The sequence below is a fragment of the Coregonus lavaretus genome (assembly GCF_964263955.1).
Source record: "Coregonus lavaretus genome assembly, chromosome: 21".
NCBI classification, from domain to species: Eukaryota; Metazoa; Chordata; class Actinopteri; order Salmoniformes; family Salmonidae; genus Coregonus; species Coregonus lavaretus.
The window spans coordinates 29,532,938-29,560,764 of NC_140008.1; the positions used below are offsets into that span (position 1 = coordinate 29,532,938).

The 27,827-nt window shown below is 45.8% G+C and overlaps 4 protein-coding genes across 6 annotated transcripts; 2 read left to right on the forward strand and 2 right to left on the reverse strand.

Moving 5' to 3' along the window:
- Positions 1-364: 364 nt before the first annotated feature.
- On the reverse strand, positions 365-5,748 carry aasdh (aminoadipate-semialdehyde dehydrogenase). The gene is made up of 13 exons (XM_084185461.1): positions 5,396-5,748; positions 4,988-5,108; positions 4,398-4,666; positions 4,072-4,264; positions 3,748-3,989; positions 3,320-3,599; positions 2,935-3,211; positions 2,671-2,789; positions 1,701-2,568; positions 1,438-1,601; positions 1,216-1,341; positions 951-1,082; positions 365-822 (listed from the first exon to the last, which is right to left on the reverse strand). Exons 1-13 carry the CDS (start codon positions 5,632-5,634, stop codon positions 430-432), a joined length of 3,423 nt encoding a protein of 1,140 aa, XP_084041587.1. The 5' UTR covers positions 5,635-5,748; the 3' UTR covers positions 365-429.
- An 87-nt stretch (positions 5,749-5,835) lies between these two features.
- Positions 5,836-12,535, forward strand: LOC311148491 (uncharacterized protein). Its single transcript, XM_084185471.1, has 10 exons — positions 5,836-6,171; positions 6,861-6,918; positions 7,122-7,180; positions 7,316-7,349; positions 7,449-7,495; positions 9,583-9,709; positions 9,858-11,596; positions 11,711-11,747; positions 11,851-11,896; positions 12,000-12,535. Exons 1-10 carry the CDS (start codon positions 6,094-6,096, stop codon positions 12,028-12,030), a joined length of 2,256 nt encoding a protein of 751 aa, XP_084041597.1. The 5' UTR covers positions 5,836-6,093; the 3' UTR covers positions 12,031-12,535.
- Positions 12,529-21,337, reverse strand: LOC311148495 (amidophosphoribosyltransferase-like). The gene is made up of 11 exons (XM_084185476.1): positions 21,201-21,337; positions 16,508-16,574; positions 15,804-16,010; positions 15,594-15,706; positions 15,348-15,493; positions 14,753-14,825; positions 14,503-14,654; positions 14,210-14,337; positions 13,794-14,015; positions 13,515-13,635; positions 12,529-13,340 (listed from the first exon to the last, which is right to left on the reverse strand). The coding sequence occupies exons 1-11, from the start codon at positions 21,329-21,331 to the stop codon at positions 13,171-13,173; spliced, it is 1,530 nt and encodes a 509-aa protein (XP_084041602.1). The 5' UTR covers positions 21,332-21,337; the 3' UTR covers positions 12,529-13,170.
- Positions 17,023-27,075, forward strand: LOC311148487 (multifunctional protein ADE2-like; the record flags this gene model as incomplete). Of its 3 annotated transcripts, XM_084185463.1 has the most annotated exons (15): positions 17,023-17,428; positions 17,937-18,437; positions 18,529-18,582; positions 18,683-19,258; positions 19,547-19,618; positions 20,616-20,770; positions 22,046-22,082; positions 22,271-22,468; positions 23,459-23,637; positions 23,852-24,031; positions 24,178-24,291; positions 24,446-24,529; positions 24,965-25,145; positions 26,481-26,639; positions 26,749-27,075. In XM_084185463.1, the coding sequence occupies 15 exons, from the start codon at positions 17,023-17,025 to the stop codon at positions 26,913-26,915; spliced, it is 3,063 nt and encodes a 1,020-aa protein (XP_084041589.1). In that variant the 3' UTR covers positions 26,916-27,075. The 3 variants fall into 3 exon arrangements, with proteins under 3 accessions (XP_084041589.1, XP_084041591.1, XP_084041590.1); XM_084185465.1 differs by lacking the exons at positions 17,023-17,428; positions 17,937-18,437; positions 18,529-18,582; ... (1 more) ...; positions 19,547-19,618; positions 20,616-20,770 and adding an exon at positions 21,507-21,592; XM_084185464.1 differs by lacking the exons at positions 17,023-17,428; positions 17,937-18,437; positions 18,529-18,582; ... (1 more) ...; positions 19,547-19,618; positions 20,616-20,770 and adding an exon at positions 21,914-21,971.
- Between the last annotated feature and the right edge of the window lie 752 nt (positions 27,076-27,827).

Consider the following 27,827-nt stretch of genomic DNA (forward strand, 5'->3'; position numbering starts at 1 on the left):
GTCTGTTGATGACGGACATCCTATGGATATTTCTCCCATCACTACCTTGCTCTCTACTCAATGTAAAGAGCTGTATGTATGTTGTTCGAGGCGGTTTTACCAGGACGTTGGTCAAAAAGAGGCCCCTAAGGCTCAGTCACTTTGGCATTTTTGTTTAACTTTGGTTGTGTGCAATAGTGTAGTGTACACAGTGTTGTATGTAACAAAATTGTTTGGTAATAATTGCACTTTTTTGTCCCACTTAAAGGGTATTCATGAGAACATCTTAAAGAGACGCAAATGTTATGAATTAAATACTGTCTGAACTCAAAGCCTTGAGTCATATTCCTCCTTCAAATGAGTGTCAACACTTACACACATGTTTCCCATGTTATTCTTTAATATTATAAGACTGTACAAAAACACGATATCATATCTCATCTCAGGAATCTATTTCAGCTCCCCTGTCAGCGCCACACAATACACAAAGTCATTGCGACATCCCACCACCACGGAGCGCTCCCACACCACAGGAGAGGAGAACAGCTCCCCAAGCAGAGAGAGAGAGGCTTTCAGGGTCCCATCCTCTCCGTCCAGAACGCACAGGGTCCCGTCTGTGGAGGCCAGGACCACCAGTGTACCCTCCATACCCCAGGCTAACACCTCAAACACACAGGGGCTGGAGTACACCCTGCTGGGGGTCTGATAGCGCCACACCAATGAGCCGTCAGTACAGTTCAGACAGTACACACACCCGTCATGTGACCCACACACAACCCTCTGCTTGTCTGGTGTGATGCAGGGGGATGAGAAGACCGGTCCATCGGTCACATACTGCCAGAGCTGCAGAAAGCACACAGTATTAACACAGATGAAACACTTTAGTGAGAAATATTATCAATGGTTACTTGGTGAAGATGATAAAGAGAAGGCTAAACTGACATTATCTTAGTGCCAGTTCTTCCTCTCACCATTTCCCCTGTGTGGCTGAAGCAGCAGATGTTTCCATCCACAGAGCCGATGATGATGTGACCTGAGGAGCAGTTTGGGGAGGAGAAAAATGGAGTCTTCCTGGAATATGTCCACAGGACAGTACCAGTGTCCTAACAGAAGAACATTGAGTCAGTCGGTTGTCCTCACTCAAACAGTGCTAGTGCTTCTGAGCCATGTCAGTTAACAAGTGCATGTATTACTACTAAGTGTGATTTGTGCAGGCAAGGAGGCATGGACACTCACAGGATTGAGACAGAGGAGGTGTCCTCCGAGGGTGGCCACATACAGCTGCCTGAGAGAGGGGTGGAGACAGGGTGAGGAGAACACCGCCCCACACCCACAGTGATGCTTCCACACACACTGCTGAACCTAGAATACACACAAAAACACATAATTATACAGTATTGAGCATGTGATGCAAGATTTACACTAGAAAGAAAGGTATGCACATACACAGACACACACCTGTGGGTCAAGGGCATAGATGTGGCCATCATGCGACCCCACCATCACTAGGCCTGTGAGGGGGTCCACAGTAGGACAGCTCTTCACTATGTCTCCTGTCTCAAACACCCACTGCGTCTCCCCAGACTCCACACACAGGAAATACACACCACCATCATAGCACCCTGAGAATAAACACACAACATAGACCCTCAAAATACACTGTAGAATAGACTAAACAATTTAACATAACCAAAAAACGGATACTTTATGTGGATACTGACCAACCACGACGAGTCTTCCACATCGGGACACAGCAGAGGAGGACTCGATCCTGTCCCCCAAGACCCTCTCCCACAGCAGCCCCCCGGTGGTCAGGTCCAGGGCCTGCATCCTGTGGGAGTGGGAGCCAATGAACACTGTGGCCCTGGGGCCTCCTGAGGCCCCGTCCGCTCCTCTCTGGACCAGCAGGACTGGAGAGGCGTCTACACACCTCCCTGTGTCTGACTCCCAGCTCACCCTCAGCCCCAGACCTGGGGGAGGGGTAACACTGCTAGCACTGGGCTCATTGGTTTCCACTGCCTTGGAATGGTTGTGTTCTGTCCTCTTATTGGATCCAAATGTCTGGGAGTGGTTGGATTCTGTACTCTCATTGGCTCCTTTTTCCTGTGTATTTCTTGGTCTTTTGATTGGTCCCTCTGAGTCTGAGTGGGAGTTTTCATTGGTCCTCAAAGAGTCTGGCTGACCCATCTCTACAACCTCCCCTGCTCTCCTTAACACTGTACATCTTACAGCCTTCCTCATAGAAGAAACTACAACTCCCAGAGGCCATTCTGCAGTTGTTGTAGAGTAGGGGTCTGTATGCTGTCTCTTGGGCTGTGCTGAGGAGAGAGGGTCTGCTGGGCGTTTCATGGCCACAGGATGGGATGTCCAGCTGTGCTCAGATGGGAGAGTCAGTGTTGCTGTGGCAACATGGCACAGTACTTGTGAGAAGGATCCGTCCAGGATAACCTCCAGAAGCCCTGATGAGGTCACTTCTACGGCGGTGGTGATGTCATCACAGAGACGCAGGGCCTGCAGGGAATCGCCTCCACTAAACAGGAAGTTGGAGTCCTCCTGGATGGCTTCATCCTCCGTCAGACCTAAAGTCTCCTGACATACACAAATATACATGTACAAATATGTAAACTCGATGTAAAAGGGATACTGACTTGTATGTGACAATAATAAAACAATATAATGGCTTGTCTGTACCCTCCACAGAGACTGGAGTGTCTCTCTCAGTGTCTCCATGTCCCCCAGTGCACTATGGGACTCTGAACCTGCTCTCTGTCTCTGGTAGATCTTCATAAGTTCACCCATAGACACTTTCCCTGAAGAAACAACGTTTAATTTACACCAGACTCCAGATACTGCCATGGTCAAAAATGAACGGTAAATCCTGATAGAAAATGTTTAGAATGCAGCATTTACAGTAGAGTCTAGCGATGTTCAGCTACAGAGGACAGTGTCACTCACCATGTGAGGATAGTGGTAGGGCCGGGACCAGGACTAGTGTGTCTGGAACACTGTGACTGGGTAGGAGCTGAGACAACCTGTGTAGGATGGCCTTCTGTAGGCTTCTAGTTGAGGGTGCAGTCTCTTCACGATGCTCTACCTGGTGCTCTACGGGGGAGGGGGTATGGGTTGCATTTTGTTCTCCAGACGTAGAGCAGACTACGACAAAGGCCACCAGCCGAGACCCCTCATACAGACCCACAGCACAGGCCTCCACCTGGGGTAGACTCATTACAACCTGAAGGGGGATATGGAGGACTGAAAGATCAATTAATGGAAGTGGGGATACCACAGGAAAATTGGTGATATGAGCTTGACATGACATGCTGTCTGAAATGGTACTGACTTGCTGTAAGGTGTCCAGATGCAGCCGCTGTCCATGGCGTTTGACCAGTCGGTCCCGCCTCCCGAGGTAGTAAAGATGTGTGTCTCTAATCTGCACCCAGTCTCCTGTAGACCGCATTGTACCAGGAGCAACAGTCACCTCATCGTCTAGAAGGCACACCCTGTCCATCCCACCTATAAACACCTGTCCTTCCCCCTGAGTGATGACGCAGCCATCCTCATCTCTTAGCTCCACGGTGGTCTCCATCAGAGGAGGACCCAGCGGCAAAGAGGATTCAGTCCTGTGAGATATACATACCGGTAAACAATATCAGAGTAAAATCAATTATATGTCCAGTGTGCAGAGATAAAAGGTTCATAAATTGAGGTGCTGGTTTAGGCAGCAGTTGGATGCCATACTCAGGGTTTTAGGGTTCAGCGGTCACTCACACATCAGTAGACTGCAGGAGGCTCTCTGGTAAGTGGTAGCAGCAGGCCCAGCAGGATACCTCAGTGATGCCATAGATGTTGTAGATGTGAGTGCAGTTTCCCTGCTGCCTCCAGCTACGGAGCAGGGCTAGGGAGGGACAGGCTTCACCCCCTAGGGCTAACACACGCAGAGAAGAGCCAGCAGAGAGGACTTCTTCCTGTAGGACACGCCTGCCAAAACGCCCAAGCAGAGTGGGAGTCACCTGAGGGAGACACAAAATCAGCACATGCAACAACAGCAACAAAAGGCTTGATAAGTTACTCTCATCCCACTGTCATATTTACCTGTAAGACGGTCGTCTTGTGTTTCTTAAACAGCACATGAGCCAGTCTGTTGGGCATTCTCTTAATCACAGTGGGGACGATGAGGAGACGTGCCCCTGATGACAACGCCAAAAATATCTCCACCACTGAAGGGTCAAAAGTCAGGGGAGAGGCCAGGAACACCACATCATCTGGTGTCATCTGAAACAGAGATCTGAAGAGATAAAGACAGAATGCTGTTTAACAAACAACATTAAATTACATTCTTGACTTTCAATATAACCAGTGATATGGACATTGCGATACAAGAATACATGCATGACACCAATGCAACCAAAGGGACATACCGGAGGTGCAGTATATTGGGCACTATACACTTGTGTGGTACCCTCACAGTCTTGGGAAGCCCTGTTGTTCCAGATGTGTGTAATATATACGCCAGTGCCCCCTGGCCGGCACTCTCTGGCACTGCAGCAGGAGTAAAAATATCAGCATTCGGCTCCTCTTTGGGGGCTGCAGTTGGTCTATGCTGTACTAGTACGAGGGTTAGGTTGTGAGCAGACCACACTGCACACACCTCTATAGACATGAGGTTGGAAAATGCCATCTGGAATTGCTAGGGAAAGAGAGAGAAAGATAGAGTAAAATAGCCAGAAGGTGAAACCTAATTAGTACTAATTATTAAGTAATCATAATTTTAAGCCACAGTTATAATATAATATAATATGCCATTTAGCAGACGCTTTTATCCAAAGCGACTTACAGTCATGTGTGCATACAATTTTACGTATGGGTGGTCCCGGGGATCGAACCCACTACCCTGGCGTTACAAGCGCCATGCTCTACCAATTGAGCTACAGAGGATCATAATTATAATATAAACCACTCTCATAATATAAACCACTCTCATAATGTTCCGTGAAGTCCACTCTTTTACCTGCAACAGGTCACTCTGTAGAACACAGTACCTCAGCCCACACCGCTTCATGACACGGGCAGACAAGAGTGCTGGGGCGTCTGGGTCCAGTGGTACATATGCAGCAGGTAACTGGAGGATGCTGACAGACAGAGGATCACCTTGAGAGCTGTGTTTACAGTAGTCCAAGCCTAGAATTTACAGCAGACTTGGGTAATACTAATCTATGGTATGCAACAGCTGATCAAATGGATGGACCCCCAGTTGAGAGTCATTAGTTATCTGCACCCCATTAAAAGAGATGGGGCTAATTTGGTCTAATTGGATGGTGCTGTTCCAGATCATCTATTGTATAAACAGACAATTGCTCTCTGAATACTGAGTGAATATCCCAAATAAGATAGCTTTGATTTCTAATAATAAACTTACCCCAGAATCCACACTGGAAGATTGACATCTGGCTGACAATATAATGCAATTGCGCTTGTATTTTGCACACACTGTATCTGTAGAATAAGTGTTAATTCCTTTCCAAGAGCAACAAGTTCGTTGTAATAAAGCAACACAGGACCTCCTTCTGTTATCCCCCTGTCAAATGTGACAGCTATTTTGCCACTATGCAAAGAGGCGGCTGCGAGCACCATGTCTTGTAGCGTTTTCGTTGCCATCTCACGGGGAACACGGAAAATGTAAAATATTCACTATCAAATTCATATTACATAGATACTTTAAAGAAGTACTGATTTTGTTGCTGACTGGTAGATGTTTTGTCGCATGAAGATGACATACCAGCATGTAGGAAAAAAAATGCGTCTCATAGCGAATTATCCAATCATATTTCATTATTTTGTCGCGCTCGTGACAAGATGGAGTACAGCTACCGGAAGTGACTTTTTGTAGCAGGTTAGGAGAGCAATTTAGCTAACTCTAAAACCTAAACATTTTCCTAACATTAACCTGTCTCCTAACCTGCTGTGTAAATTATTGTAACGTGCTACGAAAACGCTACTTTCGGTCGTAGCTGTACTCAGGTCAGAACCCTTGACCCGGAGAGAAGCAAACACATGAGGGGAATAAAAAGGCTTTCATTTTAGTGTTTTAATTGATAAAGACTTTTGTCTGACAACATGGACGACTTCGTCAAAAATAAGCTTCAGAGCAATGCCAAGATTTACACTGATAATCTGGAGCGAATCGTTCAGAAGGTAGGTGGAAAATGGACTGGTAGCTAGCTAACGTTAGCTAGTTTAGCTAACGTTGGCTAGCTTGCTAACGTTAGTTGGCTAACTTGCAACTCTGCCGTGACGGTAACTAGAAACTTGCTAACTTTGTAGACAGTATTCTTCTGACGATTTTGTAAGATAATCAATGTTAGCAAAGACACCCTCTTTGGTGTTAGCCAACGAGCTAGTAGTAGCAGCACAGAGCAGAGGCGCAGTTTTCAAACCGTATTTAGCGACTCTCTTTGGTAGTAGCTAGTCTTTCTCACCAACGTTCCCCTTGTGGCCACGGGACGAAATGCACCAACAATGCACACACCTCCTCAATGTCACTCAGTACTACTTTTTTATTTATTTAATTTTTTTATTTAACCAGGTAAACCAGTTTTTTCTGCGACCTGGCCAAGATAAAGCAAAGCAGTGCGATAAAAACAACAACACAGAGTTACATATGGGGTAAAACAAAACAAAGTCAAAAATACAACAGAAATAAATATATATACAGTGTGTGCAAATGTAGAAAGTTATGGAGGTAAGGCAATAAATAGGCTATAGTGCAAAATAATTACAATTAGTATTAACACTGGAATGATAGATGTGCAAGAGATGAACTAGGCATGTACCAGAGATTAAACATCCGAATGTGCCTGTATTTACTCTTTCTTACTCAACAGTATTCAAAGCTGCATGACGATGGGACTGAGGTGAATCTGGAGGACATAACACCCAAAGGTAAACAAAAGTCTATTTATGGTTGCACTGTGGACCTTCACACGCATGATCTGCTTTTCAGTGCTTGAAGAATAATTGTTTAGTCTTGTCAACAACAAGTAGCCAGTTTTATGTTTATGGGTAAACCTTCAGGACTCAAAAGAATTGGCTCCATGTCCTGATGTTTCTTGTTTTTTCATGTATCCTGTCATTGGATGGAGAAGAGGTGAGCCGATGCATGTTCAAGTCAGAGTTGGAGCTGTCAAAACTGAGATTGTCAAAGGTTTGTATGTTATCTGTAGCTAATTATTTTAGACCCACTTTGTACATTTTCTGTTTGTTGACTTTTTACATTTTTCGGAGGAATCTCTTATTTTTCTCGATTACACTCGCACCTCTTAATCCACCTTCTCTTTAGAGTGATGCTGGCCTGGAAGAGCTGTCACTAGGAGGTAGGGAACTACAACACATTGTTTCTCTGTAAGATGTGCACTTGCACTTAATTGTTAAATTGATCTAAATGTATATTGTTATATATTTTGTTATTTCAGATATTTCAGAAATACACAGGCCACATGACACCACTAGAGACTTCAAGGTAAATTACTTTTACTTAATCTAATTGGAGTTCTCCCAATCTACTGAGTAATGACATACACATGAAGACAACTGAATGTGGGCAGAACAGATCTGTCTGTTTGGAGACTAGAGTCCAACCAGATGTTAACGGTCCACATTACTATAGCATCAAATCAGTCTGTTGGTTGCGGACCGTTTAGCAGATGTTATAGCGGGTGCCACAAAATGCTTATGTTACTAGCTCCTAACAATGCAGTAAAATGTCAACAAGTAAGCAAATAATCAATACATCAAAAATCTTGAAACGTCAGAATGAATCCAATTAACCCAAATAGCACTATAACAGTAATCCAGATATGTCAAGAATCCAGTATATAAATACATATGTGGTGTGTATAAGAAGTGTAACTAAAATGCAATGTTATAGTAGTAGAAATAATAGAATGAGCTATGTCGAGAATAGTACACTGCTCAAAAAAATTAAGGGAACACTAAAATAACACATCCTAGATCTGAATGAATGAAATAATCTTATTAAATACTTTTTTCTTTACATAGTTGAATGTGCTGACAACAAAATCACACAAATTATCAATGGAAATCAAATGTATCAACCCATGGAGGTCTGGATTTGGAGTCACCCTCAAAATTAAAGTGGAAAACCACACTACAGGCTGATCCAACTTTGATGTAATGTCCTTAAAACAAGTCAGAATGAGGCTCAGTAGTGTGTGTGGCCTCCACGTGCCTGTATGACCTCCCTACAACGCCTGGGCATGCTCCTGATGAGGTGGCGGATGGTCTCCTGAGGGATCTCCTCCCAGACCTGGACTAAAGCATCCGCCAACTCCTGGACAGTCTGTGGTGCAACGTGGCATTGGTGGATGGAGCGAGACATGATGTCCCAGATGTGCTCAATTGGATTCAGGTCTGGGGAACGGGCGGGCCAGTCCATAGCATCAATGCCTTCCTCTTGCAGGAACTGCTGACACACTCCAGCCACATGAGGTCTAGCATTGTCTTGCATTAGGAGGAACCCAGGGCCAACCGCACCAGCATATGGTCTCACAAGGGGTCTGAGGATCTCATCTCGGTACCTAATGGCAGTCAGGCTACCTCTGGCGAGCACATGGAGGGCTGTGCGGCCCCCCCAAAGAAATGCCATCCCACACCATGACTGACCCACCGCCAAACCGGTCATGCTGGAGGATGTTGCAGGCAGCAGAACGTTCTCCACGGCGTCTCCAGACTCTGTCACGTGCTCAGTGTGAACCTGCTTTCATCTGTGAAGAGCACAGGGCGCCAGTGGCGAATTTGCCAATCTTGGTGTTCTCTGGCAAATGCCAAACGTCCTGCACGGTGTTGGGCTGTAAGCACAACCCCCACCTGTGGACGTCGGGCCCTCATACCACCCTCATGGAGTCTGTTTCTGACCGTTTGAGCAGACACATGCACATTTGTGGCCTGCTGGAGTTCATTTTGCAGGGCTCTGGCAGTGCTCCTCCTGCTCCTCCTTGCACAAAGGCGGAGGTAGCAGTCCTGCTGCTGGGTTGTTGCCCTCCTACGGCCTCCTCCACGTCTCCTGATGTACTGGCCTGTCTCCTGGTAGCGCCTCCATGCTCTGGACACTACGCTGACAGACACCGCAAACCTTCTTGCCACAGCTCGCATTGATGTGCCATCCTGGATGAGCTGCACTACCTGAGCCACTTGTGTGGGTTGTAGACTCCGTCTCATGCTACCACTAGAGTGAAAGCACCGCCAGCATTCAAAAGTGACCAAAACATCAGCCAGGAAGCATAGGAACTGAGAAGTGGTCTGTGGTCACCACCTGCAAAACCAGTCCTTTATTGGGTGTGTCTTGCTAATTGCCTATAATTTCCACCTGTTGTCTATTCCATTTGCACAACAGCATGTGAAATGTATTGTAAATCAGTGTTGCTTCCTAAGTGGACAGTTTGATTTCACAGAAGTGTGATTGACTTGGAGTTACATTGTGTTGTTTAAATGTTCCCTTTATTTTTTTGAGCAGTGTATTTAAATACACAGTACAAAACCCCATGGCAAAAAAAATAATCTTACTGTACTTCTCATGTTTTTCAACAGATGGACATCTCATACCACCAGGATGATGCCAACAATGATTGTGTAGATGAGGGTGCTGTAGATGCGAGTGCTGTCACTGTCCCCAGTAATGATTCTGTTATGCAGCAGGCTGCAGAGAACAGCCACTGTAAGTTAATTATTTCGACATAAACCCTAGTGACTTATGAATGTATACTATATTGAGCATTTTAACATGAAATACAACTGCAGCACTATTTTTCATTATCATTTAGACATTTCTGATGAATAAATTTGATTTATATTGCCTCCATCAGGGGTGGATAATTCAAAGCTGAATGGGACTAGAAGTAGCCTGTGGGGGGCGCCAGAGGAGCAGGATGAGGAGCTGGAGCGCTCTCTGAGCAGTCAACGTAGCACTCTACAGGAGCTGTATCCCAGCATGCTCAGTCAGATAGGAGAGGCCTGGCGGCGCCAGCATATGTCCGACGCGGCTGTAGGGGTGCTGAGGAGGTACCACAGACTCAGGTGGTCGTCTAACAGAAACCTCAATAACCGCACCTTCAACAGCACCCTGAGACCAGCTCACAGAAAGACTGCCCTCAACAATGGCCAATCCATACTCCAAACTTCTCAGAACACCTCTACGAATGTGAGTAACCCCAAGAGTCCAAAGTTTAACCTCAAAAGGACAACCAGCACCCATCCTCCTCCACAGACCAAGGTCAACCTCCAGGAGTGGCCAGCAGAGAGCCAGTCACCGAGTAAGGGGACAGATTCAGGGGACAGACAACCATCCCGCCCTTTTCTACTGATGGACTTCTCCTCTTGTCCTTCCTCTGCAGGCTCCAGTCCTGCCTCCTCCCCTGTCTCTGCTCCCTCCTCCGCTCCCTCCTCTTCAGTCTCCTCCCCTCCCTCCTCTGCAGTCTCCTCCGCTCCCTCCTCTGCAGCCTCCTCCCTACAGGAGAGCCCTGAGCCAAATGAGGCCCCCCTAAACCAAACCTTCACAGTGTCCATGTCCTCTTCCCCACCCACCAGGGTTAGGTATACTACCCTTGTCTTCAGTCCTGCCAGATCTGAAGGCCCCTCCACAGCAGGAGGGTTGAGCAGCCCACCTCTGAGGTGTGCCCGCCCCACAGTCCCCAGTCAGAGGTTTTTCACAGCAGTACGCCCTGTGGTCAGTATGGACATGTCTTCAGACACAGAGAGGTCAGTCTACTGCTCCTCAGCAGCACAGAGTCCCTACAGAGACAGACTGATGAGCTGGGAAGGCCAGCATGCATCTCCTAACGCCCACCATAGAAGCCTCAAGTCAGGCGTTGCTGGATATCATCAGAGAAACAAGGTGATGGTGGAACCCAGATCTTCCCCTACATTTTTACCCTCCTCTTTTCAGAGGCCTCTGATGTCACCCAGGAAGCTCCACCACCTGGACGCCTGTAGTCCCTCCCAGCTGAAACTCCACTCATCTCGATCCCCCCATCAGGAGTCTACCACTGGGGCAGGTCGGCCAAAGCTCCAGCGACACTATTCCCTGGATTCATTCTCCCCATCCATCAGTCTCTTAAGGAACTCCACTAAGCAGATCGATAAGGACTTCCAGAAGCTCTACCACAAGCTTGTCTGTCAGGGCAAATCCGTCCCCTCCTGTCGCATGTGTGAGAGGAGAGCAGAGACCACCAGAGGCCCCTCCTCCTCTGCTCTGGCTGCCCTGGCCCTGTCTCCTCACCACTCTGTCATGAGGAAGCGTCGCAGGGAGCTGGTCCAGGAACAGTCCCCAGAGTCCAAACGCTTCAGAGACAACTCCTGCGTGTACTCACCAGGATCCCTTCGCCAGAGGATAGAAATGATCAGGCGCCAAAATCGCTCAGACAGCAATTTGTCCTCCATCCAGAGGGACATCTCCTGTGACTCCCACACCTGGAGCCCACTCAAGGCCAGCCTGTCTCAGACCCACCACAGCCCCCATCACCAACACCACTCATCTGACGCAGCAGTCAAAAAAGCTGCAGGATCCTGGTCCGGCCTGCATGTTGATCAGCCCTCTCCTGCTTGTGTAAGGGTCTTCCACAGAAACAATGTACATACAGGACAACAAAAACACTTTTAGAACACTGCAGTATTTTGTTTCCTTGTATTTTGTAACATTGCGGTCCTGTCTCCTGTCTAGAGAGGGAAATACAACCGATTTGTTGGGATTCATCAAGGTTTGTTTCTGCTTTGTTTCTCAGGGAAAATTAAATTGTCTGAACTTTGACCACTTAGCAGTGAATTTGTATTTAGTTCTGATGAGACTATTTCTCCCGTCAGGAAAGTCACCTGTCAAGGCAGAGTGCCAATGTGGTTGTTCGCCAAGGTAACCATGACCTTATCCAGTCTGTTCTGCATTGTTGTTGAAATCTTTCATAGAAGATGCATTTTGTTTTTCTCATGTTAACCAGCCTCCCTTCTTTCCCCAGTTTCTCAAGGAGACGGCTTCTGTATAAATGATGTCAACCCACAGAAAGGCTGTTCTGTCCTGCTCCTCTACCTTCTGTCCTGCTCCTCTACCTGTGGTTCATATGCCTGAATGTTGAAAAAAATCTGTTGCTGTTTTATATCTCTGCTTTTAAACAGTTCTGATGTTCCAATTACTAATTACATTTACGTCATTTAGCAGACGCTCTTATCCAGAGCGACTTACAGGAGCAATTAGGGTTAAGTGCCTTGCTCAAGGGCACATCGACAGATTTTTCACCTAGTTGGCTCGGGGATTAGAACCAGCGACCTTTCGGTTACTGGCACAACGCTCTTAACCACTAAGCTACCTGCCGCCCCACTAACTAACTCATGTTACAATGTTCCCACAAGGTCTTTTTTAAAATATTGGGTGAATTTCATATATATACATACTTTTTTTTGTGCCCCCTTGGGATAATAGCTGTTTTTGAATGGATGAATGCATAATATACATACTGAATGACTTAATTGTAATAAAATACATTGTTTCAAAACCTTTTGGCTGTACGTGTTTATTTTATCACTTAATTGCTTTCATTTTCTTACATATTTATGGAATGTTTATCACAGTAGGGAAAATCTTATGATCAACAGAAAATAAATGTTCTGGGAAAGGAACAATCTGATCACTATTCGTCCTGTAAAGTACATAGTCTAAATAAGAGCGACCAAAAGGATTCAACTACTTTAAACATAGCATTTACGGAAAATACAAATGCATACCTATTTAAAAGGTTTTCGGCTATTTGAATTGAAGGCAAGTTGTTTCCACTTCACGTCTTGTGCGTCTTACAGCTGATAAGGCAACTTGTAACTTCTCTCCCAATGAGATAAAGGGCTTGGAACACAGCTGCTTTCACCTCACAAAATGTTGGTTTTCAGTAACAATAGAATGTAACCTTATGTGGAAAGAAAAGGCTGGGTTCAAATGTAATACATTGACATGCATAAGGTTATTGTGTTGCCAGAGTGGCAGCATTAATGCCCCCAAATGATTAAGTACAATAAACAGTAGTAGTGTGATCAAGAGAAAGGTTTGGTTGTGGTCATCTATGGCACTGCTGTAGCACAGCCAGCTTCAATTGTTTCTGATGACCTGTAGGGAAGGGTCAGGTAGTGGTGAGGTTGCGGTCACCACTCCAGTTCCACAGGGTATTTGCCTGTGAGGCAGGCGGTGCAGTGGCCCACTCTCCTGCTGGCATTGGTGTTGATCCTCTCATCCTTCTCCTGGAGGGAGGGGATTCCCCCCTGCACCGCTGACAACAGGCCCTCAACCGACAGATACCTCACACTGGTTGCACCTACAGAACACATTTTACAGTATGGACCACCACACACATCAACAGAAATCAAATTGATGTTAGCCAACCATGTCTCTAAGTCACAGTTCAAAATGTGCATCTAGAGGACACTACCCTCAAAAACAAAAAACATGACCTTTGTAGCCTTCTAACAATAAGCGTTCCAAATCTCACCAATGTAGCCAGCAATGTCCTCAAACTCTGGCCTGTTAGCGATGAGCTCCTCTTTTGTGGGGATATTGATGCCCATGTAGCATGGGAACCTGATGGGTGGCGAGGCAACACGGATGTGGACCTATAGGAGGGAGGTCAGCAACCAAAATGAGTGGTCATTACAGACAACGCAAGACCAGACTTAGTATAGTAATCAACCATTATAAAGAGGCAAGAGCGATTACCTGCAGTATAATTGATATAAAGAGGACTGATAATGATCAACTCTGGGCCACTCACCTCTGTGGCTCCTGCTTCCTTTAAGAGCTTTATTATGGGGGAGATGGTGTTGCCCCTGACGATGGAGTCATCAACAAGCACCACTCGCTTGCCTGTAAAGTTGTCTGTCAGTGCCCCAAATTTCTTGGCCACCCCCAACTGCCTGAGGCGTGTGTTTGGTTGAATAAACGTTCTCCCAACATATCGATTCTTACACAGAACCTCCACGTACGGCAGTCCCGACTGCAGAGACGGAACAGAAGAGAACAGACTGAAGCCCAAGAGGAGCACATGCCCAGCATAAAATAATATGAAAGAATAGTCTAGACATGCAACTTATCAAACGTCATATAGGCGACAACATTAGAAATCCTCATGGAAAACACTGACAGAAGAAGTAGAAGACCTGATCAGTGTGTTTTACCATGCTGCCTCACCTGTTGTGCATATCCCAGTGCAGCCGGTGTAGCAGACTCGGGCACAGTGCTGACCACGTCTGCCTCTGTAGGGGCCTCAATGGCCAGCTGGCGTCCACAGCGCTGCCTCACTGTGTACACCATCTGACCTGCAACACCAGGAGGAAACACTGAAGAAACTATAGCTGCTCTGGCATCAGGTCAAAAGCAAGTAATGTGCCGTAATCTCCCAGCCAAACTTTTCACTACTCGAACCGATTTAGTACTACTTAGTTTTAGTGTTATTAGCTAGGACAACTTCTAAATATGCCTACCTTCAAATATGGAGTCTGGTCTGGCAAAGTAAACATATTCAAAGATGCAGAATGCAGGGAGGTCTCCCTCAGGGCGAGGGACGATGCTTAGGGACTTCACACCGTGTTTGGAGATCTGGACTATCTCTCCAGGCATCACCTCTCTGTAGTACCTGAGGACCAGACCGAGCAGAAAGAGGCTTGTGAGCCACAGAACCACACATTGCCATGGCAATAAGAGAATGTTAACCGTGGTGATGAGAGAGCTCACTTGGCACCGATGGACTGGAAGCTGCAGGACTCTGATGACACCACCCAGCCCTCTGTATCTCTCTCGCCAGCACCTGACAGAGGACAGAATATGGCCTGTCAATCATCCATCCTCTTCCACCTCTTTCTACAGTTCTGGTCAATATATTGGCAGTGGCACCTTTTCACGATTCACTATTTCTTCTAAAATAAGTAGAAATTTAAAAAATAGTGTTCACACGTGTATTTGTTTGATTTACTACTGCACAGGACCAAGACAATAAAAAATATATACTGAAATAGAGATTTTTCACTTCAAAGTCAAAATGGCCTGGGCTGAATTATTCAAAATTCTAATTAATTTGGTTGGAGACAAGTGATTCTCATTTATGTGTAATTTATCTTACCTGTGGTAAGTTGCAGGTGCAAACAGGGTAAAAATAGCTATTCAACCAGTTTTGAAAAGAGAAAACATAACACTCTGCTCCATTGCAAAGTGCAAGGGTGACAATATATTTGATTATAGATTAGTAACTCTGCTCATAGATTAGTTCATCGAAATACACAAGTCAAAGATACAAAAATACCATGCAGTGCTAAGGAAGGCCCAAAAACACCTGTAGTGTGGAGTTTCGAAATGGGGACGAGGCGCCCAATGCTGAGGGGTCTGTTTCCATACGGGTCACGGATAGCATAGATCACATCTGTGTACATCACCAGCAGTGAGTAGGATGTCGGGGTCTCATGCATCAGGTTCTTTATCCTGCAATGGCGAGAAAAAACAATCAATCAAGATGATGAAGAGCGTTACAGGGGGTAAAAGGAGATGGGGTATTATTGGAATAGAAGGTCATAGAACTGACCTGGCCACCCAGTCAGGGGTATCCAGCTCCTCCATGGGTGGAGTCAGAGCCAGCAGCTGGGTGATGATCTCACTGTCTGAGCTGGTGGACAGGCCCACGCCGTGACGCATCACCTGCCATACACATAACACACAGACAGTAATATACGCTTATACAAAAACACACAGTAATCACACACACACAGTCAGTGGATATGACAGCATGGCCCACCTTCTTACGCAGTGCGGATGCATTGACCAGCTCCCCGTTGTGTGCCACAGCGATCTTGCCGTGCAGTGTGTCCACCACAAAGGGCTGGCAGTTCTGGAGCTCAGAGATGCCCGTGGTGGAGTAGCGCGTGTGCCCAATGCCCAGGTTACCGTAGCGCAGCTTCAGAAGGTTCTCAGGAGGGAAGGCATTGTTCACTAACCCCATTCCCTGAGAAGGGAAGAGACGTAGCTAATCATAACACTAACATATAGCCAGACAGGGAACATCTAGGGCACACACACACACTGAACTTTGCACTCCTAAAATCCTGTGCATTCAGAAGAAAAGTAATGTAGCCAAACTGTGATTAGTAAAGCTTTAAGTGATGATATCACATGCCTGTTTTTATGCTACAAGTGTCTTATTTCTATACAGTGTGTTCTCTCCTTGTACTTCTGAGATTTTAGTTAACTAATAGGACTTAAACTCCCACAGATTGAATGGTTTTAACAAGGTGTTTTGTTGTTTGTGTGTTTTTTTTCTGGGGGGGGGGGGGGGGGGGGGGGGGGGGGAATAGCATTGTCCATAGTTTGAAGCCACTGACGGGATGTTGGTGTAAATCAGAGGACAAGTTGAGTATCTTCATAATCTGGAATGAGTAGGATTGTAGACGTTTCTCTTTCATGTTTCCATACTGAATGGTTCTGTAAATCACACATTTGTACCTTGAGGGTGTTGTACGTTGGTGGGTTGACTCCATTGCTTGTGACGATTCCAGCACTTTCCTGACCCCTAAGTAAACAAAAACAAATACAAACAGATTGCTTGAATTAAAGTTTTAGTGACAACACTTGCAACAATGACACAGAGGTCCTTTAAGCTCTTGCAGGCAAACCTACTTGACGCAACATGTTTGATGCCAGCATTTCTGCATGCATAATGCCTTGGGGCAGACTAAACCGTTTTGGTAAAAGAGAAGTGTTGTAGACCAGAGAAAAAAAATGGGGGTTGTGTGCATCTGCAGTGGAGTTGCCTTATATGGAGTGGCCTTGCGCTGCAGCCGATTTGCCAAGCTGCTTCTCGGATTACAGTCCGTCCCTCCCCCACATCACAAAGCTTAAGCCAGTAGTGAGGCTGCATGGGCGTTCCTCTCAGGCTTAAACGCCTGGTTGCCTAGGGAACCGGGCAGCAGAGGAAGGGGGGCTGGGAGAGAAAGAAGCGTTTCCAGGTCAGCTCAAACATGGAGAGAGGAGCAGGGAGACAAAGAGGAGGTGAAGAGGAGACGGTAGAGGTGGAGGAGACAGGAGCAGCAGGGCAGTGGGGGGAAGCGGAGGTGCTGGCTCTTCTGTCAGTGTGGGGGGAGCTGGGAGCAGCTCAGCATTCAGGCGTGAGCAGCAGAGACGCATTTGAATGCATCTCAGAGCAGCTGAGAGGGCTCAGCGTGCTGCGGGACTGGAGGGAGTGTCAGGCCCAGTGCAGGAGGCTGGGACTGCAAGCCAGGAAGGCTGAATCGCCAGGCACATTCACCAACTACAACCAGGGGGCAGCAGCCATGATGGACACCCAAATGACCCCAAGTGACTTGGAGGAAGAGGATTTGACCAGTGAGAAAGAGGCCCACTCTTCCTTAGTCACAATGCAGGAAGGTAATTTTGGAGTTAGAGGAACAGTGTGATAATGGGAGAGAAATATACTAGTGCTTACAAAATATTTGTATATGGAAACTTTGAAACAATTACAGTAAATAGCAATTGGAGAAGTTTATAGGAAGGAATGAAATAAAGCTATCTGCGACATCCCAACACACTAACTGTGAGTGAAGGATTGTTAAGATAACGACTGATTACGTCAGAAAAACAGTGGACCTTCATAGACTAGGCCTAATAAATGTATCACATCTAAAGTTGTTTAGTATATGCAGCAGTAGGCTAAATAGCATAGTCTTTAAATGATCCCTCATTTAAATAAGAAGCCTCAGAGACTACTTTGTGACGAAGATGTTGACTCAGACATAACTGGAGTCACATACCAGTAGCCAAGAAAAAGGATGACCCTGAACCTAAATAAACCTTAGTATCTGTAACTGACAATATCAAAAATGTATCCCTTGATTCACATTACTTAAAAAATGTACGTGTTTTTGTGTTCGTTTAGGAGGCCCGTGTCAGATTCTTCATGGGGCTCTCCCCTATGCACAATGCATGGGCCCTGAGGGGGGCCGCCACTGGACAGATGAGGAGGTGCGGGCTCTGCTGTGCGTCTGGTCTGACCGCCATGTCCGGCAGCGTCTGAAAGGGACACTACGCAACAAGGCCATCTTCCAGGAGATGGCCCGCCGCATGCAAAGAGGTTTCGGAGTGGTGCGCAACTGGAAACAATGCCGCACAAAATACAAGAACCTCAAGTATGAGTACAAGATGGCCAAGAGCGCCCAGGCCGCTGCAGGCAGCAGTGGCAGTGGCCCAGGAAGGTACATGAAGTTCTTCGACGAGATGGAGGCCATATTGCTGGACAGTGGATTTGATGGTAAGGATGGGCACCAGGATATGCAGAGGAGAGGACCTGAAGTTGACCAGGGAGCTGGGAGGCTGGAAACTCTGGGAGGCCAGACACAGTCTAGAGCACCTAAAGGAGACCTGGTCATTGAGATTGATGGTGAGGTTTTAATTAATGATGAGATACTGGAGGAATACATTGCCTAGTCTTAGTTCTACTTTTTACAGTTCTAGAACAATGTCTCTTTCAGATGACAATAGTGACGATTACGAGCTGGACACAGACCAAAATCAAAGGGAATCAGGTATGCGTAATCAAATAACCTACAATAGAAATGCCTTCTGAAATGTCATAGCTATGCCCATTACCCACTCCACTCACTATTCTGTCTCCCACCCTACTAGAAGCCCATATATCACCACTGGACCAGTCTAGCTCTGAGCAGTTCCATGTGGTAACGGTGTCTGATACAGGACGGAACTGGAGTGACCAGGAGGTGCGTGCACTGATCCAGGTGTGGTCTGAAGAGGGCGTGTGCAGGCAGCTGCAGAGCTCCACCAGGAAGAGGGACATATTTGTGCAGATCTCCTGCCGGCTACTGCAGCAGGGGGTGGAGCGCGACTGGAAGCAGTGTCACACCAAATACAAGAATCTCAAGTACCTGTACCGCTCCCTGCAGAGGGGCAGGGCTGACGGCACGGACCCACGCCACCTTATGAGGTTCTATGATGAGGTGGATGCCATTTTGACCAGGTCAGATAGTGGACCTGCCATGGGATATGAGGAACAAGCAGAGGCTGGCGCCATTTTGGCTGGGGCGGCCATGATGGGGAATGATGATGGCAAAGATGCCATTTTCATGATGTCAGATAGAGCAACTGCAAGAATGGGACATGAAGAGAGGACTCATCCAGTTAACTCTTACACAGCTCAAAGCTATGAGGTTATCCCCAGGAATGAGGACAAACGAACATACACAGGTAATAAAGTGACTCAGATAGCCATTGTAGATAAACCTAAGGTCACTCAAAATCATTTAGTGGTGACCCTATAAAAGATAGCAAACACCTGACTCAAGCCATTACATCTTCAGATATATCCCACATCTCTATTTCGTTGACAATAATAAGCTAATTTCTCAGATTCAAAATGAACCCCCCATCAGCCCCAAAGCTGGTAGTTGGAGACAGTAGAACCTGGTGGAGGAAAAGCGGTTCTGATATTGTGCATTAACAGTGATTTGTCATATGCCTATTGGTTCCTTACAGGCAATGCTGAGATGGATAAAAAAGAGGACCTGACAGCAAAAAGAGAGCTGAAGAGGAAAGCTTTGGATCAAGGTTTAAATTGTACCTCCTCCCTTAACAATTATGTTTCTCACATCACGAGAATGTCCTATCTAATTTTAAAATCCACACGTGACCAAAGGCTCAGTAACAGACTAACGATGGACGGTGTGACTGAGTGAGTCAGTCCAGTGAATTGCCAATGAGTCTCCTAATCAAATCATGAGAGAGTGGGTTGGTAAGGAGTAAGCAAACTGCTGAGAAAAGGCAAAAACATTGGCCTTTACAAAACTGCAATTTGGATTCTGTGTATTCATGTGTTCAAAAAGTAGAATAGTGTTTTCAGTAAGATAAAGATTACAATCTGTCGTCAATCTAAATAGATCACATTATTTTGTAGACATTTTGAAATATTCTCTCAGAGCACATCAGCACAATCAATTTGAGAGGACCAAGGTCAAGAATCTGTGGCAGATTCCTCTTTTGTACATCATGGCAGCATTCACACAGGCAGCTCAATTCAGATTTTTCCCCCCACTAAATTCGTCTTTTGACCAATCACATCTGATCTTTTCACATCAGATATTTTTCAGATCCAATAATTTGTGGGAAAAATATCAGAATTGGGCTGCCTGTGTGAACGCAGCCCATGTGTCACAGACTTCTACACTCAGTAAAAAGCGTGTAAAGGCATTTAACCCCTCAACTCCTGAGTGGCGCAGTGGTCTAAGGCACTGCATCGCAGTGCTAACTGTGCCACTAGAGATCCTGGTTCGAATCCAGGCTCTGTCGCAGCCGGCCGCGACCGGGAGACTCATGGGCGGCATCGTCCAGGGTAGGGGAGGGAATGGCCGGCATGGACTGTAGCTCAGTTGATAGAGCATGGCGTTTGCAACGCCAGGGTTGTGGGTTTGATTCCCACGGGGGGCCAGTATAAAAAAAAATATATGTATTCACTAACTGTAAATCACTCTGGATAAGAGCGTCTGCTAAATGACTAAAATGTAACTCAATCTCTGATGTATTGACCCATTGTTGTTGTTTTCTTTAGATACCCGTAGACCTGTGAAAAGACATGATACTGGGGGCAGCTGTGCTGAGAGTATTGATTTACAGTACAAAGAGGAGGAGGATCAATACATTCCTATTATAGAGATCAACTCAGTCTGCTCCATGGCAGCCTCTGACTCAATCCGAGAAAAACAGGTAGGCCTAATCACGTCCAAATGTGAAAAATTGTTTTGGCGTCATTGTAACCAGTTGACTGTTGTATACAATAGGAGTCTGAAAGTTGTGGCACACAATGCCTTTACTAAAGATATTGAGTTGAGTCTCCATTGGAGAAATGTATCAGAGCTAGTCTGGAATCCAAGGACGAGATGTCCATACTTTCACCGTAAACAAAGTAACACTTCAATGTACAATATAGCAAGCCGTGATCATGGAACGTTTGACGTCACACCATGTGTTGTTTTGAGAAATTGACCACTCCCTACCATGCATTTTCTCAGTGAAAGTTGCACCATAGGGTTGAGTGTTTGATAAAACAGTGTATAATCAATTATGGGAAAGATAGTCGGAATATGTGATTAGCGGATGGCTATGTAAACGTGCTAGCTACAAAACATCAACTCACCTGTGCTGTAGCGCTATAAGTCCCAAAGTTAACACTTGGGCAACTTCTAGTTGTGTTGGCCATTCTCCTGCTGCAACACAGCCAAACACTCCGCACTCTTCTCCGATGCCAGATTCTTCGAACTCGCTCATACTTCAGTTCCCTGAGCGTCTCGAGTTTGTGTACTTCACACTCGCAGCACGCACTTCCACGCTTAAACACTGGCCACGTGTTGACAATAGAGCTAGCGGGAGAGTGTGCTTCCTCTTGCTAGTTAGCGTCTACACAGACGGGCTCAACCTAGTACAGGGCTACAAAAAAATAGGGATGCTTGCTTTGAATTGACTCGCTAAAATGTACTTCGAGTTGACAGCCCCCGGACAAGACGGAATCCTCTGTGGCAAATTGCGAAAGTACTAGGCCTACAATTTACAAATGCAAAAAAATATCGATTTTATGGCTGACTGATAATGTCAGCTAGTCCAAGATATGCAATCATTCGCCATGTTTTTGTGTCATAAAGGTGCATTGAGATTTATTTGAAAGTATTCAAGAGATACTACGTTTTTTTTTTAAGACACGACTTTTCTGACAAATAAGCCCTTGTCTCGCTGATATATGTAGTGATGAGTAGCAGAACGTTTATTCCCCCACCCCCACGTGGTGAGGCTTTCATTACTCTGATCTGGTCTAAAATAGACTAACTCCGCCCAACCGGGGAACCAGGCCATGCAAAACGAACTCTCTCAGTGCACAGTCCTCTTTCTGTACTGACTTTTCTACGGGTTGCAGGTGAAGTTGCGAAAATTCTAAATACGATATTTTGGGTGTTGATTTAATCTATTTTTGCTTGCTTTATTTTTCAGGGTTGCAAATTATCTTCCAACATGGCGTCTCCATCAGGTATGTTTTCCACTAAAGTAGAACTTGTAGGCCTATTACTTTTTTTGTTCAGTTACAAAACGGCGCATCAAGTAATTTGAAGTCAGATGGATAGTTGAAGTGACGATGCAATCGGATTTCTACTGTAAAAACCGATTAACCAATGTTGGGGGTTACTCACTGTTTGTCTTCGTTTTCTGTTTTTGAAGAGCTGAAACTGGGACGTAAACTAAATGAGGGAAAGACCAAGCAGATCTTCGAGCTCGCGGATGAGCCAGGACATGTTTTGGTCCAGTCCAAGGACCAAATCACAGCAGGGAATGCGGCGAGGAAGGACCAGATGGAGGGCAAGGCCGCGATAGCAAACAGAACCACGAGTTGTGTTTTCAAGCTACTGCGGGAGGCGGGTGAGTCTTCAGGCTACAATGTTTTCAATTATTCATGATTTAACTTAGTAAATGCGAATGACTAAAATGTAAATGTGATGATTCGTTTGGGTATACATGTGTGGGTGCGTGTGATAACTCGTTTAGACGTGCCCTCCACCATACCTCCTCTCATCCTTTCAAGTGTCGAGAACATCCGATTGTTTTGTAATCAATTTGAAAGCTTTTTGGATCTGTGAGAAATATACATTGTCCTTCTCTGGGACAGTAAAGTGTGCCAACATTCATGAATGGATTCGTCCGCAGGCTAGAATGCAAACAAACAGCTATTATCAGTGACTGTTCTGTCCATAACTGACCACAGTGGCCAGCTGTCCTGAGTATCCAGGTCATGTTGCATTCCTGTTTGACCTTGAAATCACAATAGTCTAGTATGTTAATAAACATTTTACATTTTAGTCATTTAGCAGATGCTCTTATCCAGAGCGACTTACAGTTAGTGAATACATTATTATTATTTGTATTTATTTTTTCATACCCCCCGTGGGAATCGAACCCACAACCCTGGCGTTGCAACCAACTGAACTACATCTCTGCCGGCCATTCCCTCCCCTACCCTGGACCAATTGTGCGCCGCCCCATGGGTCTCCCGGTCGCGGCCAGCTACGACAGAGCCTGGATTCGAACCAGGATCTCTAGTGGCACAGCTAGCACTGCAATGCAGTGCCTTAGAACACTGCGCCACTCGGGAGTAAACACTACCTGTTCAGAAATAACTCCATGTTGCAGCAATTTTAAAATAAATGGAGTAAGCCTAACCGTGGAAATGAATTCCTTGCAACTCAGACACCCTTCTTTTAATCAAACAGAATGTGGCCCAGCCCTGTTTCCTCCCCTTCATCTAAGACAATGGCATATATGACTGGCTGTTAATTGGCTTCCTTCGTGTAGTAGTGCATCTGTTTAATCATCAATGGCTGAGTAAGACCTTGTGGTGTCCCTATCCCTCAGGCATTAAGACAGCCTTTGTGAGGCAGCAGTCGGAGACTGCGTTCGTGGCGGCCCACTGTGAGATGATCCCAATCGAGTGGGTCTGTCGGAGGGTGGCCACCGGATCCTTCCTCAAGAGGAACCCAGGGGTCAAGGAGGGCTACAGGTTCTCCCCTCTGAAAATGGAAATGTTCTTCAAGGTGTGTGTATATTTCTATGTCCAATCATGCCCAGTAGAAAAATATCCTCTCCCGTAATCCAATCTACCAGTTTGATTTGCACACATTCATTGTCCACTCAGGTGACAACATTGAAAGTTAGGTGCATCAACTCATCACCTTCATTCAAATATTGCTGTGTTTTACAGTTTACATCAATGTCTGAAATCTTGGTCACCATTTGTGTTTGTCTCAGGATGACGCCAACAATGACCCTCAATGGTCGGAGGAGCAGCTGCTGGAGACTAAGTTATCTCTGGCTGGGCTCACCATTGGCCGCTGTGAGGTGGACATCATGAACCGCAGCACTGTTGCCATCTTTGAGGTCCTGGAGAGGGCCTGGGCCACCCAGAACTGCACCCTTGTAGACATGAAGGTATGCGGCTCTGCGCCACCCTCTGCTGGTCAGGGGAGGTACCACAGTGCTACTAGTTAGATGTGGAAGTCATGTTGGGGCATTTTGAATTTGTCTTCCCTTAAAACTGCATTGCTTTTGAATGTTTTTTTATATTTTTTTAACAGATTGAGTTTGGCGTGAATGTGAGCACTAAAGAGATTGTGCTTGCTGACGTGATTGACAATGACTCCTGGAGGCTGTGGCCAGCGGGAGATCGGAGTCAGCAGAAAGACAAGCAGGTGAGGTGATCTCCTGCATAGCTCTGTCCAATTCTCCTATCCTGCCATCCCTTTATGGAAAAATGCTAATGTTGCCATTATTTAACCACCTCAGATTTTGAGTTCCACCACGTTAGCTGTAGTGTAAACCTGTTTGCTCTCCTCTCCTCTGCAGGTGTACCGGGACCTAAAGGAGGTGACTCCTGAAGCTATGCAGATGGTGAAGAGGAACTTTGAGTGGGTTTCTGAAAGAGTGAAGGTAGGCTAGCCTTGTGTATCCCACTACTCCTGTGCCCTTTTGCCCTCTAGCCTAAAAGAGCCTGAGCTGACCAGCTGTATCTGTTATCATGAGGACAAGCACTAGTGTTTGTGTTGAATCAACATACCGTAATGATTGAGGATCGGGTAGTTTAACATTAACTGGTTGTGTCTGTTGATTGTGTTCCATTCCAGTGTTATCACCTAGACATTATCAGACTCTCAGGTGAATCCCAGCACTCAACCTTTTGTGACCTCTGTCTTTGATCAACCCTAGCAACCTCAGATATGCATACTCACAACCTCTGTCAACTTAACCCAGTTTGTTCTAATCTGTCATGCAATGACATACAGACACGGTACAAGTACAGCCCATTGTGGAATAGTTTAGCCCAGGCATTCAGTAGAGGCTAACAGGCAGTGTGTTTTTGTCTAGCGGCTGCTGGAGCCCCAGGCCAGTGGCAGAGTGGTGGTTCTGATGGGCTCCATCTCTGACCTGGCCCACTGTGAGAAGATCAGGAAGGCCTGTGGCTCCTACGGAATCCCCTGTGACCTCAGAGTCACCTCAGCACACAAAGGACCAGATGAAACTCTTCGCATCAAAGCTGAATACGAAGGTGGGCTGAGCTAAGCCTTTTAGCCCTAAGCTTACTGGCAGCCCCTAAGAATATAGCTACCTCTCTACATAGATTGTTCAAGCATTTTACAAGCCATTGCTTGCTTATGTTTATTGAAAGTGGAAGATTCTGGTATATACAGTATCTCACAAAAGTGAGTACACCCCTCACATTTTTGTAAATATTTGAGTATATCTTTTCATGTGACAACACTGAATAAATGACACTTTGCTACAATGTAAAGTAGTGAGTGTACAGCTTGTATAACAGTGTACATTTGCTGTCCCCTCAAAATAACACAACACACAGCCATTAATGTCTAAACCGCTGGCAACAAAAGTGAGTACACTCCTAAGTGAAAATGTCCAAATTGGGCCCAAAGTGTCAATATTTTGTGTGGCCACCATCATTTTCCAGCACTGCCTTAACCCTCTTGGGCATGGAGTTCACCAGAGCTTCACAGGTTGCCACTGGAGTCCTCTTCCATGACGACATCACGGAGCTGGTGGATGTTAGAGACCTTGCACTCCTCCACCTTCCATTTGAGGATGCCCCACAGATGCTCAATAGGGTTTAGGTCTGGAGACATGCTTGGCCAGTCCAGCTTCTTTAGCAAGGCAGTGGTCGTCTTGGAGATGTGTTTGGGGTCGTTATCATGTTGGAATACTGCCCTGCGGCCCAGTCTCCGAAAGGAGGGGATCATGCTCTGCTTCAGTTTGTCACAGTACATGTTGGCATTCATAGTTCCCTCAATGAACTTTTTTTCAGATCCTCAGAGAGTTATTTGCCATGAGGTGCCATGTTGAACTTCCAGTGACCAGTATGAGGGAGGTTGAGAGCGATGACACCAAATTTAACACACCTGCTCCCCATTCACACCTGAGACCTTGTAACACTAACGAGTCACATGACACCGGGGAGGGAAAATGGCTAATTGGGCCCAATTTGGACATTTTCACTAAGGGGTGTACTCACTTTTGTTGCCAGCGGTTTAGACATGAATGGCTGTGTGTTGAGTTATTTTGAGGGGACAGCAAAATTACACTGTTATACAAGCTGTACACTCACTACTTTACATTGTAGCAAAGTGTCATTTCTTCAGTGTTGTCACATGAAAATATATACTATAATATTTACAAAAATGTGAGGGGTGTACTCACTTTTGTGAGATACTGTACATTTTTTCTGAAAGTTTTTAAAATAATGGCTTGGTATGTGGAGGAACTGTGCAGTATGCTGGCTAACATTACAACAAAGTCTATCTAATATGAAACAACATGAAAGTTATGATTTTACCCTTCTGTATGGATGAGCTAATGTGCAGTATTTTCCCAGGTGACGGAGTACCAACTGTGTTTGTGGCTGTGGCGGGCAGAAGCAACGGCCTTGGTCCAGTGATGTCAGGAAACACCGCCTACCCAGTCATCAACTGCCCTCCTATCACCCCCAACTGGGGGGCACAGGACATCTGGTCATCCCTTCGCATGCCAAGCGGTGAGTTCATCCCTGCATGTGGTCTTTCTTGCTGTGTGTATTCAGTAATTCTCCCGTTTTAATGTATCTGTGTGTTTACCTTAACCCTGTGAGTGCCTCTCTCCCGCAGGTCTTGGCTGCTCCACTGTCCTCTCCCCAGAAGCTGCAGCCCAGTTTGCTGCTCAGATCTTTGGGCTCAGTGACCACATGGTGTGGTCCAAACTGCGGGCCTCCATGCTCAACACCTGGCTGTCTCTGAAGCAGGCTGACAAGAAGCTGCAGGCCTGCAGCCTGTGAGGAGCCCTGTACTGTACCATTCCAGACCCTGCCAGGCCTCTCCAAGGCCGTTTGTCATGTCTAATGAAATGTTTACCATGATAGTTTACTAACTGTAAAATCAGCACTACAACACATTCCTCTAATCATTCCCTTAATAAAGAGATTAATATAAACTGTGGTGTATGTTTTAAGACTGTTTTTCTACATGTAAAATATATGAATGTATTTTGAAAAATGTGGTAATATGTATCAACATTACATCCTGTTGGACATAATACAATATGTTGTTAAAGGATTAAAACCATAGATAGGATTTTCTTTTTTATACTGAGTATCAATTGGATGAGCAACATTCACACAATCTAAGCCTTTATTAATGAAACCGTAATGTTTCCTCATATGTTTTTTTTATTAGCCAGAATTTCAAGTGGTGATTATCGCAGACACTCATATCTACTAAGGAATATCCATTCTGGAACCCTAGCCAAAGAGTTGCCCAAGGCATCATTCTCCCCCAATCAATGTACCATTTGGGCCTGTGTAATTTGGGCTAAGATTATCTAGCATTTTTTATCTGTACTCCCTTTTCTTGCATGAAGTGTTTAGCAGATGGCTTTGTTGGCGGTGATGATGAAGGAAATGGGCTTGCCAACAACGGCACTACTTGTGTAGTTTTCAAAGATGCAATTCTGTTTTTCGGAGGGATTTAATCCAGTGGAGGCTGGTGGGCGGAGCTATAGGAGGACATGCTCATTGTAATGGCTGGAATGGAATAAATGGAACATTATCAAACGTGGTTTCCACGTTTGACTCTGTTCCATTAATTCCATTCCAGCTATTACAATGAGCCGTCCTCCTATAGCTCCTCCCACCAGCCGCCTCTTGTGTAATCTCTCATAGGGATGAGTTGGGTGCCAATGTCTTCCTTGT

Bases quoted from the DNA above. Each gene is read 5' to 3' on its own strand.
- aasdh (XM_084185461.1), bottom strand. From the start codon at position 5,634: ATGGCAACGAAAACGCTACAAGACATGGTGCTCGCAGCCGCCTCTTTG. The intron at 4,667-4,987 runs GTAAAAGAGTGG...CTCTTTCCCTAG, and splicing joins TACAGAGTGACCTGTTGCAG to CAATTCCAGATGGCATTTTC. The intron at 3,990-4,071 runs GTAAATATGACA...TGTCTCCCTCAG, and splicing joins ACAAGACGACCGTCTTACAG to GTGACTCCCACTCTGCTTGG.
- LOC311148491 (XM_084185471.1), top strand. From the start codon at position 6,094: ATGGACGACTTCGTCAAAAATAAGCTTCAGAGCAATGCCAAGATTTAC. The intron at 7,181-7,315 runs GTTTGTATGTTA...CCTTCTCTTTAG, and splicing joins CAAAACTGAGATTGTCAAAG to AGTGATGCTGGCCTGGAAGA. The intron at 11,897-11,999 runs GTAACCATGACC...TTCTTTCCCCAG, and splicing joins CAATGTGGTTGTTCGCCAAG to TTTCTCAAGGAGACGGCTTC.
- LOC311148495 (XM_084185476.1), bottom strand. From the start codon at position 21,331: ATGAGCGAGTTCGAAGAATCTGGCATCGGAGAAGAGTGCGGAGTGTTT. The intron at 14,655-14,752 runs GTGAGCTCTCTC...TCTGGTCCTCAG, and splicing joins TTCCAGTCCATCGGTGCCAA to GTACTACAGAGAGGTGATGC. The intron at 13,341-13,514 runs GTGAGATTTGGA...TGTGTTCTGTAG, and splicing joins GGACATTGCTGGCTACATTG to GTGCAACCAGTGTGAGGTAT.